Below are 20,528 nucleotides of genomic sequence, written 5' to 3' on the forward strand. Positions count from 1 at the left end.
GCAAAATTTAACCCAGAGACACTTACCAACCAGGAAGACAATAAACATGACCTTAAAGAAAATGACAACGAAGAGACAAAAACAACTCTTAAGAGATGCAAAACAGCTGCAAAGAGACACAATGGGACTAATAAGGACTACCAAAAGGGGTCAAAAAAACACAAAGAGAAATAAAATGACAATAAAGGAATGCAAAGCAACTGCAAAGAGACACTAAATGACTACAAAAGGGGCCACAAACATTTAAACATTATGAACACAAACAAAAAATAACTAGAAAAAGACCAAAACAATTACAAAGAGACACTAAATGAGCACAGAGAGGCTCAAAACCACAGACATGTGTAACAAGTACAAAAAAGACACAAAACAACAACAATAAGAGGCTACATATCTATAAAGTCACCATATCGGAACACCATATCTGCAGAATTTCAATAAATAAGCAAGAGGCACTGCATTTGACTTGGAAATTTATTTTAGTCCATGCACATACTTTTACCCATTTCTGATAGTTTAGCAACCACCTGTACAGTACAAGTGACTCCAAATTAGGCTAAAAAAATAACAAAGCCTTAAGGTGGAAATTTTAAATGACTTCACAGAATAAGTCTCATCTTACATGTGATTTAACCCTCTATGGTACGCACTATGATCCCAGTTGGTAAAAAAATGTTTGGGGTGTTTTTTTTGTCTTAAAATAGACCAAGTAAACATAATTAAGAGACATTTTCAAAAAATATTATTTTTTTAGTAGTTTTTAGGGTTCGTTGCCATATGGCAACACCGTACCATAATGGAAAGTAATGAAAACATGAGTTTTGTTTAAAATTGTATGTAACATTTATTTTAAAACTCATGTTATAGTATAAACAATCCCCAGTAGCCTGAACAGGGTTAGGGTCAAGATGTTACCCATTTTGCACTCTCTTACTGGTAATACCTGTCACTTCACTTTCATCCTCACTGTCCTCCCTCTCCTCACTGTCTCCATTGCCCTCACTGTCTCTGTCCTCACTGTCCCCACTGTCCTCATTCTCTGGCTCATAATCTTCATCGGTCTCACTGTCTTCATCACTCTCACTCTGTGTTTCCAGCAGCTCATTTTCCTCGTCACTGAATTCTTTGTCATCTTCACTATCATCTAGTGGGAGGGCTAGTTCAGCCTTTTTCATGATGTACCATAAAAAAAAATTGCATTCATTCTGTAAATGGAAGAAAGATGTGTCAAATATCATCATATGCAATGTGGAAAGGACTCACAAAGTGCATTATTATAATTTATAGACTATAGAAGATCAGTGTACACCAATGCAATTGCAAAGTAGGCCTATATACAAAATGTTATCAACATGCCAGGCTAGCAATCCATAATGGTACGGTGTTGCCATATGGCAACGTACACATTTTTAACATTTTCTATTATTTATTGATCGACTACAGTGAAACTACATGATAATGAACTTAACTAACCTATTGTTGAGTGTATATTTTTTTTCCCATTGAAAAACTTCAAAAAAACACTTTTTTTGTTGAATTTTTAGGCGTCAAATGGTGAGGCTCCTCCCGTCCATGATGTCTGCAGAAAAGGGTTTCAAAATGGCCTATAGAAAGTAATGTGACAAATTTAAACACTGCAATTGGTTTACTTAGAACCCCACCTCTTTTTTAATGCATTGCATCATAACTTTGAATGTATTATCTGTGTGTAGAAGGCTTAAAATGGGGTTGTTGCCATGTGGCAACGCTGTACCATAGAGGGTTAAGAATTGTTTTGTTTGCATATGTTTACCTAGCATGTCAATCATAAATTTCAATTAAATTTACATAGATGCACTAGCCTACCAGCTTTTATATGATGATATATCAACATCAGTATGTCGACGAGCAAGACTCTGGTCGGATTTTAAAAGTGTAAAAATGTTTCAGTTGCAAAGTAGTCCTACCTAGCCCTGCGCAGGACTGTTAAAATTTAATTTTGTATCATTTACATATCTATCATTTGATAGGATGTTTGATGGGTCATGTGGACTAGGCGTGGTTTTGGCTGCTGTGAGGTGGCTGTTGTCAGGCAGAAGGAGCGCTGTAGTTTGCTTTGGAGCGTATCTGGCTAACCTATTAGTTTTAACTATTTTTAGATATGGTAAGTTTCACTTAAACGTTTATGTGCATATAATTACATTGTTACAATTCTAGCCATATAATCGATGTGTTTAATCAAAGGCGTTTGTTGACTTGTTAATCCCTATGCTAGCTAACCACGGTGTTAGCCTTGTTGCTAGCTAGCCGTATAATTAGCGACCTTCCCCTTGAAAACTGAAAAAGGCGCACTAGCTGCGGCTAACTAACATTAGCTAGGGCTAACACAGTTAGCGTTGAGCTGCGTTTAACATTAGCCAGCAACAAATAATGTTAACGATAACTTAGCTTGTCCCTGCTGACTTTTTGGTGTTGCCGTTTACCTTGTTGCTGCTTCACGGTCGGACATGTCAAGGTTTGGTCGTCGGAGTCAATTTAACGTTTAGCACAACACTGTAAAATATCATTATCCTGTTTTTGTATTATTTTTCCCCCGAGAACGAGGCGACACGCCCTAAGTGAAAGCAGTTTTTTTCAAGCACTGGTCGGTTGTGAGACTTTGGGCTGTTCTGCTTCCACAACGTGTCTTTCTTCAGTATAGTGGAAAGAAACGTGGATAATACCAATATAGGTGTTTAATTCAGTTCAGATGTCTGTTCCAGAAATTAATACCAAATGTTATATTTGGTTAGATAATCTTCATTTGTATATTTAAGTATACAATTTCAATTAATTTGTAATATTAAAAATAGTCTTAAGGTAAACAATCAGAGTTTGGGTAAGTTTTATGGTGATATCTATGAGTTTTTTATCATTACTTAAATTTTCAACTGTGTCTCATATTCTTGGTGGAAAAAAATGTATGTGATTTTATGAAACATTTTTTTCCCCATGATCTGATCCACAAATCTTCACTTTAGTAGCACATAAATACACCAAACTTTTCAGCTTTATTGTTATTTATTTTCTGTGTTTTTTATAGAGGGTTTTGTCATTTGTAGCCTAATTTTATCACATTTTACACCTAAAAACAAGACGAAAAATGATTTTTTTTGTTGTGGTTTGTTTTCATATTTGAACCTTTATCCAGGGTTTCTGTTCTGGAAGTTTGTCCATATCAGTGCATATTTAATTTGATAATATTCCATTTGCGTGTTTAAACAAGCATTTAAAAAAAAAAAAAAAAAATTTAACAAAAAATGTCTTACTTTAAGTAAGGCATTGGTGGCATCTATTACTTAAAATTTTGTAAACATTCACCTGGGGTGTCAACCCTAAAGAAGGAAAGTTTAAGAAAGTATATTACATCGCAATGAAAGCTTGCCAGTCATTTCAGTGTTACTTGATCACGAGTATTCTTTTAAATGTTGGCCCTGATATAAAATTAGGAATGCTCTTTTGTTTTTTCCTCCTGTCATGCAACTAAATAATTCAATTTTTTATTGTTTTATTGTAAGGATAATAACAAGCCCAGGAGCAGCACCCAGACTTCACCTTCCCTGAAGTTGTCTAATGGTTACATTCTGCCTGAAGGCAAACTGACTCCCAATGCCCTCTTTGTCGGTGGGATTGACATGAAGGTAAGATCAGAAGTATTTTGTTCATATATTACATCTGGTGGAACTTAATGACTGACTTTTTCCAGTCACTGATCTGGGGCCCAAGCTCTAATGCCAGCTTAATTAATTAAGATTTAATCTGGGTTTATATATTTAACTCAGTCATTTACTGTTTTGAGCATGAAATCACATATTTGAAATGGCTCACTCAAAAGCAGAAAAAGAAATTGCACTGGCATAATTATGTTATCAGAATCAGACTGCTGCCAAGTATATCAAGTATAAAATAGCTCTCCTACCCGCATGCTGCCCACACATTTCTCAGAAATAAAAATGTATTCACTTGAAAGTTTTACTCTACCTTGAATTAAAATTTCAATGTCATAGCACATTTGAATTTTTCGCCACTTGAACCTAGTAGATGAATCTTTCATTCCAATGTTTAATCATCGAGAAGGGACCCATGGCAATACAACCATATCTGCATTTAATAATTTTTACATAAATAATGGTTGAAAAATCTTGGAAACTACTGTTTTAGTGTCCTTGAAGTGCACATTGTGAACAAGTGTACTGTTTGCTTTTTTCTTTAGTATACAATGCAGTGCAGAATAAAAAGAAGTATAGAAAGTAAAATTCTGTTTGTTTTTCTAAACTGATTTAAACATTCAGGTGGATGAAAATGAAATGCGGGAATTCTTTGCGAGATATGGTGCTGTCAAGGAAGTAAAAATCATCACATACCGTGGAGGGATCTGCAAAGGGTGAGTTCTACCCTTGGTTGTAGGTGCTAAGTTTACAATTTTTGGGCCCCTATTGTTTTTAAGTTGACTGTTGTTGCTGCAGTGTACTTTGGGTGTATAACACAAACTAGCTAGCTTTTAATGAATGGGTCTGAGCTATTATTTTTCATTTCAGGGATTAGAAGAGACAAGGAAAATGAACTATGCATCAGTGTATTGCACTGCAGTCGTGTGACCTTCAGTATTTATTAAGCATAAATACAGAAATCGTTTTGAGTCATTAATTTTGCTCCATAAAGAGTATGTTCTCTGTGTTTGTCAGTTAACTTGTGAAAGTGTGTGGGTGTGATCTGGGGGATTGTTCATTTGCATATTGGTTTTATGAATATTAATTAGCATGGTTTGAGCTCGCTAATTTCTTTTTTCAGTATTTTATTGTAATATTGAGTCCAAATGTGTTTACTTATTTTCTGAGTTTTGTGTACTCCTACATGTAGGTACGGGTTTGTGTATTTCAGTGAAGATGTCAACATTCAGTCAATCATTGAGGTGAGCGGATGTCTTTCTGTGGAGCTGTCGTTCTGGGTTTTTTTCAACTCCAACTGAGAATAATGTTTCCTCTCTTCATATTTTTTGTGCCATAGCAACAGATCAGTTTTAAAGGCCGAAAACTCAAGCTGGGACCTGCCATCATGAAGGAAAGGAGCGCTCGTATGTAATCTGAAACACTTATGAAGAATTTCATCGGCTGCTCGTTTGGCAGTGAAACTTCAAGATTTTGCCACAGGTGCTTCATACATTTTTGTCATTTTTTTTCCTCATCTAGGGTCCATGCATTCCCGTCTGGTTGGCCCGGCTCCCTGGATGAACCCCACTCAGTACTTCTACTGCGCCTGCTGCTCGCCCATGGGAGGGGGTATGGCACAACCTTCGCCAATCCTCAGTGGAGGCAGCCCGTACAGTCAGGTAATGCACATAGCCAAGCTATCAAGAATCTCATTTCACTAGGTAGACAGATTTAATTCTTAAAAAGCAAAGTTGACAAGCAAAGTAAACACACCGTGTGTGGCATTAGTAATGCTGTCACACACACCTTTGTTTTCTCTCAGTTACACATTGTAAAATAAAATGAATCTTATTTTCTCTGAGGGGAAGTTGGCTCATTATCCCAGCCAAGAATAGAGGTGGAAGGTGGAGAACAATTTATCAATTTACTTTTCAATTTACCACAAAGGATATGAAAAAATAAAGTTGGCTACGGCGTGATTTATGTCATGGCTAATAATATCCAAGTTGCTGAATTATTCAGACAACACCAACTGTGAAAACATTAACAGTCATCGTGCAATACTTAGAAGAACGCCTTTTCTGTAGCCTTTCAGTCTGTTTTAAGAACAGTATGTATTTTAACATGTTTTTCTCTGTTGGCTATAAAAACATACTTTGCCGTACTGTGGTTTGAAGTGTTCCTCCTTGTTCTCTTAACCAGCCGTACTCCTACTCCAACTTTGGAGGGGTCATAATCCCACAGATGCCAATGAACTACGCACAGAATGCCTACGCCTACCAGGTATACACACTCACACTCACACACACTAATTAGACAACAGCATCCCGTGCAGGGTCTCCAGGGCACTGCACATATGCTCCTGCATATGAGATGAAGGGTTCAGGCTGACTTAGATCCACCTGTCCCTGCCCACCCCACCCTCCGCGCCTCCCCATCTCCTGTAGAGGCGATTCTGGATTTGTCTGTTGCCCTCTGTTTCACTGCTGACCCCTCTTCCCCCCACACACAGTACGCTCCACCTCACTGGATGGCGGACCAGAGGAATCAGCCTGTCAATCAGGTGACTGTGCATTAGATGTCACTATAATGAAGTCTCAAAACAACGCAAATCCATTCTCATTTGAGATGTTTGTGAGACCAGTGGGGGGAAAAAAACATTGACGGAGAGTTTCAAAATCCACGGGATGAAGTTTAATGGTTTATTTGTTTTATTATTTCATTTATTTTACAGTAGCGTTTGTGGCAACAAATTGTCCTCAATGTGCAATTTTCATGCAGGCCACTAGATGGTGTTGTCTGGCCAGTGTTCCCATCACTGGACCGCGTTCATCAACAATAAGTTCTTATATTAGTGATAAATATCTGATGTTTTGTATACTTGACAGTTTTTGAGAACCTGTTTTACGTTGGCTCTTTGTGTCTTTGAAACATCTCTGACAGATTGTTCACACAAATCTTTGTAATGTTGTACTCTTTTTCCAGAACTTTGTGGACTGTGGCGTCCAGACTATGATGACTGTGATGTAGTCCACAGTCTTACTGAGCCCCCTGCCAGGTAAAAACACTGTTTCAAACAAAGTGCTGTTGTTCCAGGGATAAAGTGGGTAACAGTTTGTCATGAAGAGCATCAGCAGGCTTCAACAGTTTTTCTTAAGAACTGTGTCAACATATATAATATGACTGAAGTGATATTAGTATTATAATTTTATGACTCGCTATGACTATTTATGACTAAGAGAGAAGTGTGCAGGGTTGTTGTCAAGTGGCATTATTACTTCTGCCAAGGAGATTATGATTTTGCCTATTTTGAGTTAAAGAGGGGAAAAAATGCTTTTTAGTAATGTTTATTTTTATAGTAATTTTTTTAGTCAGCTACAGTCTTGCAAAACAAGTTCTCCGTTCTAATATTTTTTTTTATCGTATCATGCACACATCTGTCCTAACTGACAGCGAGTTGACAGAGGGAAGCGTCTGAGCTGCTGACATAGAGCCACTGTGGTGCTTCTCACCCACATGACTAGTGTTCTTCATTGCCACTCACCGTCCCTCAGCTAGGCTCCGCTCCCTCCAGTTAGCTATGTTTGCGACGTAGTTAATCTCAAAATGTATTTTTGGTTCAGTGCAATTGATTTGGAAAGAGCAGGTCACAATCCTCTAGGTTGGTGCTTAGCTGTCATTATAGTTATCTTGTGAATCTCAGCAGCAAACACCAGCTAGTTAACGACACTTGCTTTTCAGACAAGTTGTATTGCCCCCAGCAGACACTCCTTTCTATGTCAAGAATATACATTGGATTGATTTTGATCGGCACTTAACGTGTGCAGATGTATTCTGTAGAGGAACGATAATACAGCTGCACAGTGCACACTTTAGGGAATGGGAATCAGTATCGGCAGATGTTTAATATTGGCCAAAAAAATCTTGATCTTGAAAATCTTGACATCCCTAAATGCACCCTGTCAAATTGATCTCTGTGGGGTGCCGTGTAGCTCATCTTGTAGAGCCGACGCCCAATGTACAAACCCCCAGTGGCCGGGGGTTCAGTTTAACCCTTTACTTTATTTACAATTTGTACAGTTATCTTGAAACAGATGGTTGTGGAGAAAACAATTTTATCCTTGAAAATAAAAATGAGGACTTGAAAAAGTACTTGAAAGTCCTTGAATTTGACTTGCCCTTGTCTGTATGAACCCTGATGCAATAGTCCTATAATTCTCTGTCCTCAGAGTCTTCTCATTCTGTACTACAGTTACACAAATTTGCTTAATAGTCCTTTTAATGGGACTAATCCTGTTTGGGTATGTTTAATGAAGGAGGGAACCGTTCATAGCTTGTGATGTTTTTTTTTTTCATCTGCTCTTTTAGATAAACGCCACAGTGGCTGCAGTGAGTCAAAATGCAGACAGGATGACATCTTGATGTTCCGGACGGCTGGAAGCAACCCAACGCCTCACACTGTTTCCTGAATGCCCTCCTCTCTCCTCCCCTTCCCTCAGATTCTTTTGAGACCCATTTTAACACCAGACTGCAGGAGCTCTCCACTTCCACTGTTCTAGTTTGATCACAATCACTTTGACCACGACTGGTCAGGACCACTGTCGTGTAGTCAAATCGTTTTTAACCCACATGGATCACAGTGACAGACGCACAGAAGGCGCAGAGCACCCTCACCTTACCAGCTGATAACATGGGCTCACATTCCTCTTCTTTTGTTTGCCTTTATTAGTTATCCCAAAGAAAAAATGGAAGACTTTTAAGCTCACCTTTTGTGCCTATTTATATTTTATGTTTATTTATTTTTGGAATTATTTTAAATGTTTGTTTGGGGCTTTTTTTATTCTCTGCAAGGGCTCTCTGTACATAAAAGGTATTTTTTTGTAACAGTGTCTTGAAGTAGAACGCTACTTTAACTCAAGTTCAGGTCTAATGCTCCTCTGATTAAGAAATTTCATTAACTTTTCTACTACAGTATAAGGGCACTTGGTCATTCCATTAAATTCGAGCACTCACATTTATTTTGTGATCTACTCTATTGCATTGGGTGGTGATCGAGGCAGTAAATGGACGGCAGTTTTGTCACATTATAGCACCTCGTCAGTATATTTGATTGTCTTGGTCAGGCTTTTCAAATTGAGTTCCTCAGAGCATGTTGCAGCACACATATCATCTGTGTGCTTTGTTTCTACACCGTCCCATCCTGTGACTGGGTGTTTCTCGAACAGTTCAGGGGTTCACACACAAGGACAATCACGGCATCATTTTTTTCCCCATTACTTGTCAATCAACTCACATTTGAAAGGAAGAAAAAAGTGGAAAGCAGTTTTGATCCACTTTGAAAATGAAGGACATGATTTAGAGTAAGGTGCTCTCTGTCTTGGGGGAAAAACACACTGTACATGGTTCACTTTATACTGGTTGTTTCTCTTTGGGTTTTAATCTAGTCGCAGGTGATCTTGCACAAAGCATTTTACTGTCCTACAAAAGCAATGATTATTTTATATATTCTTTTTATTAAGTGCACTTCATTTGTTTTCCTTTAAATTTACACAGAAAAAGAGCAGATATGCGTGGTTGGAGATGCACATTTGATTTTGGGTGTACGTCACAGATATTTCTTTCTCTTGATTTAGTGCTGCATAGTTTTATCAGGACATGGACCTCGAGGTCTTCTGTGTGCAGACATCTGATTGTAGTGCTAGAGTTGTTTTGTTCAGAGAGTCTGGGCACTGCACTGTTGGGTTTCGTTTATTGTCAGTGTTCATGTTTTGGAGGGTTTGGATGTTTTGGTTTGAATAAATAAAAGTTGACGTATGTTATTTAAGCTTTTGAAGGTCTTTAGTTTTCCTTGCATCATTTTCAACCCTGGTTGTGTATTTTTAGAGGGATGTTTGGATGCTGGAGCACGGGGATTTCAGACTGTTGTTCCCAGCCTCTGTAAGCCTGTCAGTGGCTGCTGGTTTTCAGTCAGGGTTGGATTCCCTGTCTTCCCTGGCAACAGGCCCATCATCTTTTGGTCACAGAGCGTTTTGTTTTTGTCACAGTCTGGTAGTGTGACTGGGCTCCCCAGGGTGCCTGGTCCAGCCCGTGACCACCCATCAGCCCCACCCACCTACTCCCCTGTCAGACGTTTCTGAATTATGGATTAGTCTGGATAGCTTCTTATGAAATATGAATTTACTAAAGGAGACCCCTGAAAAACACAAACACCTCCAACCTTGATTTGAGACCCACATCCCTGTGTGACGAACACACTGAGCCAGAATCTTAGCACTTTGACTATTGGGGCAAAGGCCTGCCCTAGACTTTTGGGGACCCCTTTATTGTAACATGGTGCCAGTTAACACGGCACTGAACCAACTTGTGTAATGGTAGCACACATAATGTATGAACAATATTGTGAAAGCCAGAGTGAGACCTCTGAGCCGTAATGCTGTGTTTAAATAGACTACAGTAAAATCAGTTTTTGTCTATTAGCCTCAAACCTTATGAATGGTCATTTTCTGGTCTATTATTTTTGTGGAAGTCCTCCTATCTAATTCAACAAAGAAAAGTTGTTTTGCTTTTAAACCAAAATGCTTGTTTTGTAGAGGACAGTAAATTACTTACTTTATTTTATTATTATTTCTTGTTTATTTAAAAAATACATTTCTAAAAAGCACCTGCACATATCGCTAAATTGGTAGGACTTGTTCTGATTGGGGCTCAAATATCTGGATACAGTTGAAGTTGCTTATGTCTATGGTACTTTTTACATTTTGTCCTCACTTTTAACCCTTTGAAACACGGATCAGCATCACTTTCCTTGTGCTGCCTTCAGATACGTTAAGTATTTAAATCTTCAAAGTCTGAATAAATTGGTTTGCTGTCTGTTGTTAAACATAGGAAACATGCAATGGGCAACTTGAGAGGAACTGTTCTGCAAAACGCAAGAAATTAGTAGATTTTAAAAATTATTTTAAAAAGTTAGAGCAAATGTTAAAAAAAAACATAATTATCATAATTATATATAAAAAAAAAATTTTAGGAATCATTGTTATTTGTAAGCACTTTTTTCATGTTTCCTTTTTTTGTTGTCCTTTACTTTTTCTTTTGTTTGTTTTTTCAAGTTTTCATGTAAATATTCTTGTGCTTTCTACTTTTTTTGTGCTCATTTTTGGGTCAGTTCCTCTTGAGTTGCTCATTGCTCTTTATCTAAAAGACATCAGGCCGTGTTGCTTAGGTCTCAAAGGGTGAAAGTAATTTACTGTCACTGAGGCAGTTTTATTCATATAAAAGCCCACAATAGGATTCATATTGTTTCCCAAAGTGATCCCAACCTGAAAAGCAGTGAGTGAGAAACAACAGGGAGGAGAGAGGATGAGTATAAAGCGCCCTCTCCTCCTCCTCCTCCTCCTCCTCCTCCTCACACACACGCTGGTGACTGAGAGGTAGACGCAGTGTTTATCATGAGCCGCCCGTGAGATCCAGCAGCAGTCAGTTGTAGTGTGTAAATGGAGGATTCATGTTTTGTTCCCGTTGGATCTAAGCAGCTGACCTGATGTGTGTGTTTGCCTCCAGCAGCAGTGACGGGGACAGACAGTGAGGAGAGGAGGGACGCACATCCACAGACTCAAGTGTGAGGAAGATTTCAGTCCAGCTTTCACTTCGCGCTCACTGCACACGACTTGACTGGTGAGTCCAACTCTTGGCTGTATTTTTTTTTTACTAGCAAAACAATAATTGGCACGAAATTGTGTTGACATTTGTTAGCCTATACAACTGACCGGACGTAAATGAATTATTTTTAAATAATATTTTTGTCTTTCTTATCGTGCCTCGCTGTTAAACATGTGATTTTACACGTTTGGGAAAAAAAACTTTAAACAGAGTTATAGACATGTATAGAGGCGAAAATGCTCTCCTAAAATGAAGGTCAGCAGTCATAGAGAAGTGTTTGGAAACCTTTCACAATAAAACACTCGTGACAGAGAGAAATCCTCTCGGTTTGGACGCTCAGCCGGGCGTTTGATTTGTGTTGCGTTGCGTGCCATTTGTTATCCGTGGCGGAACGAAATGAATAAGCCCTCTGCTCACTGTCACAGGTTGAAGTGAACTCAAGATATGCGTGACGGAGTAGATGTCTCGAGCGCAGATGGAAGAGAGAGAGAGGGGGAGTGGAGTGTGTGTGTGTGTGTGTGTGTGTGTGTGTGTGTGTGTGTGTGTGTGTGTGTGTGTGTGTGCGCGCGCGCGCGCGCGCGTGTCAAAACGTGAGAGATTTGGTGCGTAAGCGACCTGTCATGTATCATTTCCCATTCGCTAAACTACCGGCGTTAACGGGCAGCACCAGCGAGCCACGTGTTAGGTGTGTGTGTGTGTGTGTGTGTGTGTGTGTGTGTGTGTGTGTGTGTGTGTGTGTGTGTGTGTGTTTGTGCGCGAGGTGGGGAGAGACGTTGAGGTTGAACGCACCAAAGAGTGAGAACCAGAAACATGTAATTTCAAGCTAGGCTGCACCCACAAAATGCAAGGAGCATCAATTAGTTACATTGCTATGTATGGGCACTCACCCTATAGCTTGGAAATCTATTTGGAAGCACTTGAAAAAGCGCTCATTAGTAGTGAATGACATCCAGTTTATTACACAGGTCCTATTCTATAAGTCAGTGTTTCTCAACTTCGGCCTGCGGGCCAATTCTGGCCGCTTAATAGGGTGCTGGGTGGCCACCAATCATTTTCTAATTCACAGTAAAAAAAAAAAAAAAAAAAAAAGATTCATGCTGGAAATTGTTTTTGCACTTATGGTATACTTAAGGTGTCAGAGTGCATAAAACAGCACCAAAATCATAGAAACACGCTAAAATTCCAGAAACATTCTTAAATCCCAGAAATGCTTGAAATGTCCTAAAGTCAGAGAAATGTTTGACAATCCTAGAAATATCCTAAAGTCCTAGAAACATATGGGGCTGCTGCAACTGGCCCCTGGCCCCCAAGCCAAGCAAACAAGTTGAGTACCCTGCTACAAGTCATCCTCAGAAAGAGTAAGAAATTTTAAATAATGGCTATATGCATCCTGAGAGTGTACCTCAGGATTTGGTAAATTGATGCCCCAGCCCAAACAGTCTTCCTTTGTTAATAAACTGTTCTTTTTAGAGTGAAATAGGCTGTGTGAGGCGCTGCACCACACACCAATACATCAATGTCATAATTTGTTTTTATCCTCCCCATGCAGCCTCATTAAAACACTGTTTGAGGTGACTACTTTGGTGCTTGAGGGAATCGCACCTCCCTCCAGGCAACTTGACATGCTCCCAGTCTGCTCCTCTGTCTGTCTTCCTCACTCTCCTCTGTCTGTCTGTGTTGCCACCCCCTCTTCTTTATTCCCTCTTCTTGCTGTCCTTCCCCCATTCTTGGATAGAGTAGAGCTCCAACCCAGTGGGAGGAAAGCCCACTCCCCAGGTCTCAGTCTGTCACCTCTAATTTTCAAATTCAGTGAAACACATCCAGTTTAATGCAGTAATGATGTATTGACGACAATGGGACCATTTTCATTCACATACCTTCCTGTTTTTGCTGTCAAACAATAGCACGTCGATAAAAAGTGACTTAATACAGAGTCAAACTGCTGATGGGCTAAAACCATTCCTTGCATAGACAGTGCACTCACAAGCAGTAGGAATTAATGGCTTCCTAGGCCCATAAAGCCCTATAATAAAGGAGACTGGAAGCCAGTAATGAAAGTTTTAATTGCTGATGCTTGCTATAAATCAGTTAAATGCACCAGGTATAAAAAATAAACACAACCAACTGTATATTACATGCAGCAAAACAAAAACAGTCCTTCTCGGGTGGCTTGTAGTCAGCAGTGATGCCAGAAAGTTTGCGCCTTTTGATAAAAGCTTGCTCAAGACCCTGAAGTGGTCAAATATTTGTAATCCCTGGTCAAGGGGGTGTGCCAAAATTACCCCCACCCCCTTCAAAAAAAAAAAAAAAAATTGGCATTCTAAAAGATAAAAATGGAAATGGCAGAGTGCATTAGAGAAAGAGAAAATAATAAGGCAAAAGCTATGCAGGAGGCAGTACAAATAACAGAATTGTGTGACCTGATGGGGGGGGGGTTCTTTCTTTTTTAAATTTGCATTTATTTATTTTTTTTAAATCTTGTGTGTGTGTCCCTTTTTTATCAGTCCGTGTCCCCTCTCTAAATCTGGACATTTTTGCTGGTCTGTGAAGACTGCGTAGGTGGAGCTCATCATGAGTTAGTTCCCCTCAGCTGCAGTTTGAGGAGTTTGAGTCACAGGGTGGATAATTTATCTGTCACTCCGGTCAGAGCGGATCAGATGATTGGATGAGAGGAGCAGCTGCTGTAGAGGCAAAATGTAAAATTTGAAAACCAGGTTAATTAAGCAGTTTCACTTTCACTGCCCCTGGTTTTCTGCTGCTCCCTCTGTGGCCAGAGTATACTCTGTGATCAGAGAGCATTGTAAAAGGCAAAACTGAACAGTCAAGCCTACATACTCTGCCTACAGCGCTCCTAATGAATAGTCCAACTCCAAAAATATGACATCAGTTTATTGTGGCAGATGTTTTGGTGGTTGTGGGTCACCCCAAATAAACGAATGCATGGAAAACCCTACACATACCATATTCTTCTATTGTTTTTTATTTATTATTGTTCGTAAGCTAAGGTGTTTATTTGTGATCATTTTTCATTAGATCTTGTTTTTGTTAGATATAAATGCATGATGATATCGGCACGTCATTGGTATCAGCAGATATTGGCTTTAAAAGTAAATATTGGAATCGGCCAACATGCTGATTTCTACCGATATTACAAACAGCATTGTATTTCATGTCTCCATCTGCTGCTGGGCCATTATGATAATAGTATGCATAATAAGATGTTGCTTCTGCTACGGAAGAGACTTGATGATCAGTAAAATTAGGTGGGGAAAAAAGTAGAGATATTGATATTGGTAATTAGCCAAATGAGTTGTTATATATCGGCATAGTGGATATTGGTAAAAAAAAATTTTAAAAAATAGTGTGCATCCCAACAATAAACATAAAAGATTAAAGAAGAAGAGAAATACCTATGTCGTAGGGGGAGGGAGTCCACCCAGAGAAGCTTGCCGAGGGCGATGAATGTGCTAGGTCCAGCACTGACGCTGGTCTCTCTTCAGTATTTAAGATGCAATGTTCATGTTGAAAAAACTACCACGTCAGACAATCAAGTCCTTGTACCCCTATTTACTCTGACCTCCCCACATGTTACATTTTGCTGAATGCCACATTACTTCTTGCGTTGGCATCTGTTGTTAATGCTAATTCACAGGAGACAGTGTTGTGAAGACTCATGTGTGAAGCTGGATGGCATTTTCTCTGCTAAGCCCATAATTATTGGGATGCTTCAAAGTGCATTATACCGTGACCACAGGAAATACTGATTGACTGGCTGGTTAAAGTATTATAATGGGACTAGAGCGAGACAGTGACACTGGGCCAGTTTATTGGCATTCGTTAGTTAATTCATATACATCAGTGTCGGTGATCATAGCGGCTGATGAATAACCATATGCAGTACAGAAACATCAAAGATATGTTTGAGGTCATTTAGAAACAGTGTCATTATTGCTCACTTTTCATCATACCAGCTGTTGCTACCTGTAGCTAGTCAGCACATTAGTGGATTCTGATAGGTGGATTTAAATATATACATGGTAGCTATAAAATCAATGGCTAGGACGATATAAAGGTTTCAGAGGAAAAGATAAAAAAATGAACTATTGGAGAGCCTCTCTGATGGTTCAGTCCATATTTACTGTTAATTTTCTGAAGTCTATGCCCATCTGTAACTCACCCTCTGCAGGGGATGAATGTTGCCTCTTGGAAAGCAGACATCCCCCAGCCTGAGTGGCATAGGAGGTAGCAGAGCAGTGGCACAGCGCAGACGGATTATGCTCTCGCGTAAATCCGCTGTCATTTCAAAACTCTCAGTTACAAGAGATTCTCTAATGAGAAGCCCTCTGCTGCTCCCTGTCTATCTCCCCTCTTCACTCCGTTCTCTCGTTTTCACTTCTTTTATCTGTCTCTCTCTCTCTCCCGTCTCTCCCCGTTAAATGGATGTTTTTTGCTGTCAAGGCCTTTTTCTGTCTGTGTGTTTGTGTGAGAGCAAGCGAGAGATTCTGTTTGAAGTGAACATGTAGAGGAAGAAGGCCTCATATGTTGCAAAAAAGGCCTCGAGTCTTGAAGGCGACTGAGTCTCTCCGGTACTACAACCACCTTGGTTCTACGTTGTGTCCAATTACAGATATCTGCTTCTAAACCGCACAGACAGAGTTCACCGGTTAAAGCGAGGCCTTTTTGTTTTGAAACAGAACCCTCAGCGCACAATAAAAAGGATGATGAGATGTTGGATCAAACAGTAGAGCTGCAGGCTAGTCTAGACCAAGACTTGAGCCAATCAGGTTTTATTTGAGAGCAATAAAACCAACTGCCACCAGCAAAATAGTAAGCGAGTTATTCCAAATTGTTAGGATTTTTCTTTTTTTTCTTTTAGCTCTGAATAATACATTATGCATTAATACAGTTTTGAAAATTGAGATGATTTGCATTAGGGTGGGGTAGAAAGTGGATCTAAGGAAAGACTTACTAATAGAAGAATGCAAACGAACCTCCACAGACATTTCTGTCTTTCCTGATAAGTCATTATGTTCATATTTTGACCCCATCTTTCCTCTACATTTTTTAATTTTCATCCCCTTTTTTTAATATCCAGCCAGAGATGAACCCTGCTGAACGTCCTCACATTAACCTGCCCCTTGTCCCTGTTGCAGACAGAGCGTAGCACAGCCCTGGAGGGAAAATGTTTGGGAGCGGATCTACATGATCCAACTTAGTCATAACCGAGGGCCTACTTGACTGGCTCGCTGTTTGTCTGGAAACATTGTAGTAGTTTTATGGGACTGTAGAGGCTCAGCAGGGGGGGACTTCAGCTGTGAAAACTCACTGGGCCAGCAGACAGAAGGAAAGGACAGACAGTGTTTGGAGGGTGTGTGGAAGGGCATGATTTTAATGTAATGACAGGAATGATTGAGGACAGCGGTGCCACCAAATATCTTTCATAGGGGTGGCCAGATGGGGCCACTGAATCTCTTTGGGTGACACACCAAAACTGAAAGCCATAACTGAATTTCAGGAATTCGATCATGTTGTTGAAGTATATTGACTATTTGAAAACTATCTCAATATGGGAGTTAACCCCTTGAAACCTGGATTGATGCCTTTTTACAAGCATTTATGATCTTTGTGACACCTGATCAAATTAGTTTGATTTCTTTTGAAAACAAGGCAGTGAGCAACTTGGCAAGAAATGTTCTGCGAGTTGCCACAGATTTAGCAAAAGGTGATAAGAAAAATAACATGAACAAGAAGACTGAGGATAAATCACCAGAGAAGTAGCCACAGAAAAAGACAAAACTTGTTGAGGTAATGATTTATTCTAATTAAATATTCATTTTAGTACTTACCTTTTTTTCCCCAAGTTAATTACTTGTGTTTGTTTTCAGTTTTCTTTTTACTTTTTGTGTGTGCCAATTTTCAAGGCTTTTTCTTGTAACTCTTACTAACTAACTCTTTTTGGGTCATTGCTTACAAAGTTGCTCAATGCCTTTTTTGATATGTTCTACAAAGAAACCAGGCCACTTTGTTCAGGTTTCAAAGGGTTAGGGAATCACATACTGACATGCTTTTCTGCAGTTGAGAGTTTAAAGGACCCCAAATTTTAGCCTGACTCTGGAGCGATGTTTAGCCCCCTTTCGGACAAGCCACAATGACATGATTGATACCAGTTGATTCCAGGAACAAAACATTTAATGGCAACAAGAATACTGAAGCTTAGGGGAGACTGGCCGATATCCATAGAACCCATTTTCATTCAGATATCTTGAGGCTAAATTTGAAGTGCTATTTAGTCCCCTTCTCGACCAGCTATGCCAATATGGTTGTTACCAATGGATGTCTTAGGTTGTCTAGTTTCACAGATACCACTACCTTCTAGCTTAAAAAAATGAGCATGTGGCAGCCTCTTAAAGACGGTCATATCGGCCTCTGTATATTTTTGAGGCCCTGGAGGTGCCACTGATTGAGGAACTGATTGTGCGACAGTGATCAACTAAAGGACAGAATCGGGAGACTAGAGTTTTGGGAAGAGGTTGAAGGGGCAAGACTGGAGGAAAGTTGATACATCAAAAGTGGACAGATGGAGTGAAAGTAAAAGTCAAAATGAGCTGGTAATAAAATACTAAGGTTCTTGTTAGCAGGGGAATGAAAAGAATGTTAGAATGACAAAAATGGCTAGTTTACTGTCAGACTAATCAAGACCATTGTACCAGTAGAAAGAAGGGAGTTGTCCTAATCAGGATAGTGGACAGGAGCAGAGCAGAGGCCGAAGAGAAAGAGGTGATTAAGGCACGGGTCAGACAAGATGACACATTGAAGAGCTAATGGTGTGAGAGTTTAAGAGGGGAGCAGACGGGTCAAGAGGAGAGGGAAGGATAATGGGAGGGAAGAATGAGATAAGATACACTGTTGCCTCTCTTTTTCTCCTCCTCTGGAAGCTTTGCCTCCTCCGTCTCTCCTCGTTTGTCCTCATTATGAAAGACCACGTTGTATTGAAAGAATAATGACTCTTAATTGCTTGTTCTTTTCAAAATTTAAAATGACAGAGTGCACTGTCTCAAGACAGATGAGGTATGAAAATGTATCGCGGATGCTGCCTTTTGCAACTTTGTAACCTTTTCGAAATGCACGTACGGCGCAATCAAAGCTGTAAGTCACCAAACGTGCGCACACACACACACACACGAACACACACCAGGCTTAATGTCGCCTGTTAGGATCGTTAGCTGAGTTAATGTCTGTACACTTGGCCCAATGGGAGTTACTGTGTCATTCTCCATGCTCCCTAAACAGATACAGAGATGCAGATATAGACCTGCCTCTAGGGAAGACATATGCACACACACACTACACACACACACACACACTCGCACACACAGACATGTAGATGCGCACCTCACCGTGCGGGTCTTACAAGCCGTGGCAGACGGGGATATTTAGCGTAACTGTGGTGATGGTTTGAGGGTACAGACGCTGTCACATCCAATTAGCTTTACAAAATTTGACCACGCCCTTTTTTGTCCTGTCTTTACCCCACTCTCTTGTCCTCTCTTCACACCTGACACCCATTCATCATTCCTGCACTTCCAATTCCCAAATCATTTGTCCCACCTCGCTTCTTCTTGCTTTTCTTTTCATGCAACTCAAATCTTTGGGTCTAAATTGCCTGTTGAAATTCAGAAGAGGAGGAATTTAAAAGGAAATTTCAAGCTTTCTCCAAATTGTATTTCCAATCATCCACCCTTGAGGGTATCTACTGGTCCTTACGCAATCTGAAAAACTCTTACAATAACACAGATTTCTTTGTGCTTCAAGGCTACCCTTGGATCAACATTTAAATTGGTTAGCAGTGAAACATGTTTAACGTCTCTCCTCTCCTCTCCCCGTCTATCTAGTCTCATGTCGCTTTGCTTGACAGGGCAGGAAATCGGTCTCATTTCTGCTTTAATTCGTTCTGATCAAACATGTCGCTCCCAATCAGCCCCATTTGATTAGGAGATGCCCGTATCACAGCCCACCAAGCAGGTAATGGCTGACACTTTCATATTTCAGTTTTATTGCAGTGTGTGTGTGTGTGTGTGTGTGTGTGTGTGTGTGTGTGTGTGTGTGTGTGTGTGTGTGTGTGTGTGTGTGTGTGTGTGTGTGTGTGTGTGTGTGTGTGTGTTTGAAAGTGAGAGAGAGAGAGTTAGAGACGCACATATTTCCCACAGCTTGAGCTTGCACGTGAGCAATAGCGTTCAGACTTGTGTGCGACTATCACACACACTATTGGAAGTGCTAATGTGTTCTGTATATTTAGAAACTCTATCAATTTCACGTCTCCTACTCCAGTCTCTGTTAGCACCCTCCTCTGTTTTTCTCTTTTCATCTCCTGTCTTTTTTTGATGTTCTCTCCTCTCCTCTCCTCTCCTCTCCTCCACAGAAATATGGGTTGTAGGCTTCCTAAGTTCCGGAAGGCAGAGGAGAGGCGAAGCCCGGGCAATATCTACTCCACCCTTCGACGGCCTCAGGTCGAGACTAAAGTGGGCGTGGCCTACACCTACCACTTCCTGGATTTTCTGTTGGGAAAAGAAGGTATGAACACAACTGTCCACATAATGTCAATCATTTTCGTAGAATAGTTCTCCTGCGAGCACTCAGTGTTGTATACTCATTCATGTGCAGAGTTTTTCCTTTGTCCTTTTTGGGTTGGGCTTGTGAAACCCAGTGAGATTTGTGCTTCATGTGACTTCACTTGACTTCTCCCACACTTGCATACTTGGAATAGTCATGTGTTACTTGTTTCTTCATGTGACACTTCTCTATCAAAGATATTGGACACAAAAAAATGGGTGAGGATGATGATCTAGCAACTGAAGATTTTTTAAAATCTTTTGCAGGGACATAAAAATGTTTTATTTATGATCACAGGATAAACTTTTCCTTCACATCCCATTATCTTATCCCCTTATTCTCTGAGATGATTGATGGGGGGCTGGGGGGCTGGGGGCTGGGGCTGGGTTGACCAGGGCCCTCTTGATACAATTGCTGGCTTCCCCTTTGGCCCCCTTGGGGAAAATAATTGGGAGCCAACATGCGCTCATTTTTTGAGCAAGGGGTCTTTGAACACTCACTGCAAGATATGTGACTGAAATGGGTTCTAAAGGTACTCCCTAATGTTGAGAAGACTTGTTCCCAGTAACTGTTTCGTTCCTCACAATCAGT

The 20,528-nt window shown here is 40.1% G+C and overlaps 2 protein-coding genes across 4 annotated transcripts in view; both read left to right on the forward strand.

Annotated features, from left to right (window-relative positions):
* Positions 1 to 2,012: 2,012 nt before the first annotated feature.
* dazl (deleted in azoospermia-like) lies at positions 2,013 to 9,492 on the forward strand. 3 transcript variants are annotated; one of them, XM_042506679.2, is made up of 10 exons: positions 2,013 to 2,143; positions 3,537 to 3,659; positions 4,311 to 4,402; positions 4,879 to 4,930; positions 5,026 to 5,092; positions 5,208 to 5,347; positions 5,871 to 5,951; positions 6,181 to 6,231; positions 6,654 to 6,726; positions 8,037 to 9,492. In XM_042506679.2, exons 1-9 carry the CDS (start codon positions 2,141 to 2,143, stop codon positions 6,696 to 6,698), a joined length of 654 nt encoding a protein of 217 aa, XP_042362613.1. In that variant the 5' UTR covers positions 2,013 to 2,140; the 3' UTR covers positions 6,699 to 6,726; positions 8,037 to 9,492. The 3 variants fall into 3 exon arrangements, with proteins under 3 accessions (XP_042362613.1, XP_042362614.1, XP_087946843.1); XM_088090717.1 differs by lacking the exon at positions 2,013 to 2,143 and adding an exon at positions 2,359 to 2,494; XM_042506680.2 differs by lacking the exon at positions 6,181 to 6,231.
* Positions 9,493 to 11,082: 1,590 nt separating this feature from the next.
* The window catches only part of rftn1a (raftlin, lipid raft linker 1a), a 29,346-nt gene continuing 19,900 nt past the window's right edge, over positions 11,083 to 20,528 (forward strand). The window contains exons 1-2 of the mRNA XM_042506953.2: positions 11,083 to 11,342; positions 19,747 to 19,898. Coding sequence (XP_042362887.2) covers positions 19,751 to 19,898 — 148 coding nt within the window. The 5' untranslated portion in view covers positions 11,083 to 11,342; positions 19,747 to 19,750. The remainder of the gene's footprint in view (positions 11,343 to 19,746; positions 19,899 to 20,528) is intronic.

This window comes from Plectropomus leopardus, chromosome 17 (assembly GCF_026936395.1).
Source record: "Plectropomus leopardus strain MGB_pleo_1.0 chromosome 17, ASM2693639v1, whole genome shotgun sequence".
In the NCBI taxonomy this organism is placed as follows: Eukaryota; Metazoa; Chordata; class Actinopteri; order Perciformes; family Serranidae; genus Plectropomus; species Plectropomus leopardus.

Bases quoted from the DNA above. Each gene is read 5' to 3' on its own strand.
- dazl (XM_042506679.2), top strand. The intron at 5,093-5,207 runs GTATGTAATCTG...TTCCTCATCTAG, and splicing joins CATGAAGGAAAGGAGCGCTC to GGTCCATGCATTCCCGTCTG. The intron at 5,348-5,870 runs GTAATGCACATA...TCTCTTAACCAG, and splicing joins GAGGCAGCCCGTACAGTCAG to CCGTACTCCTACTCCAACTT.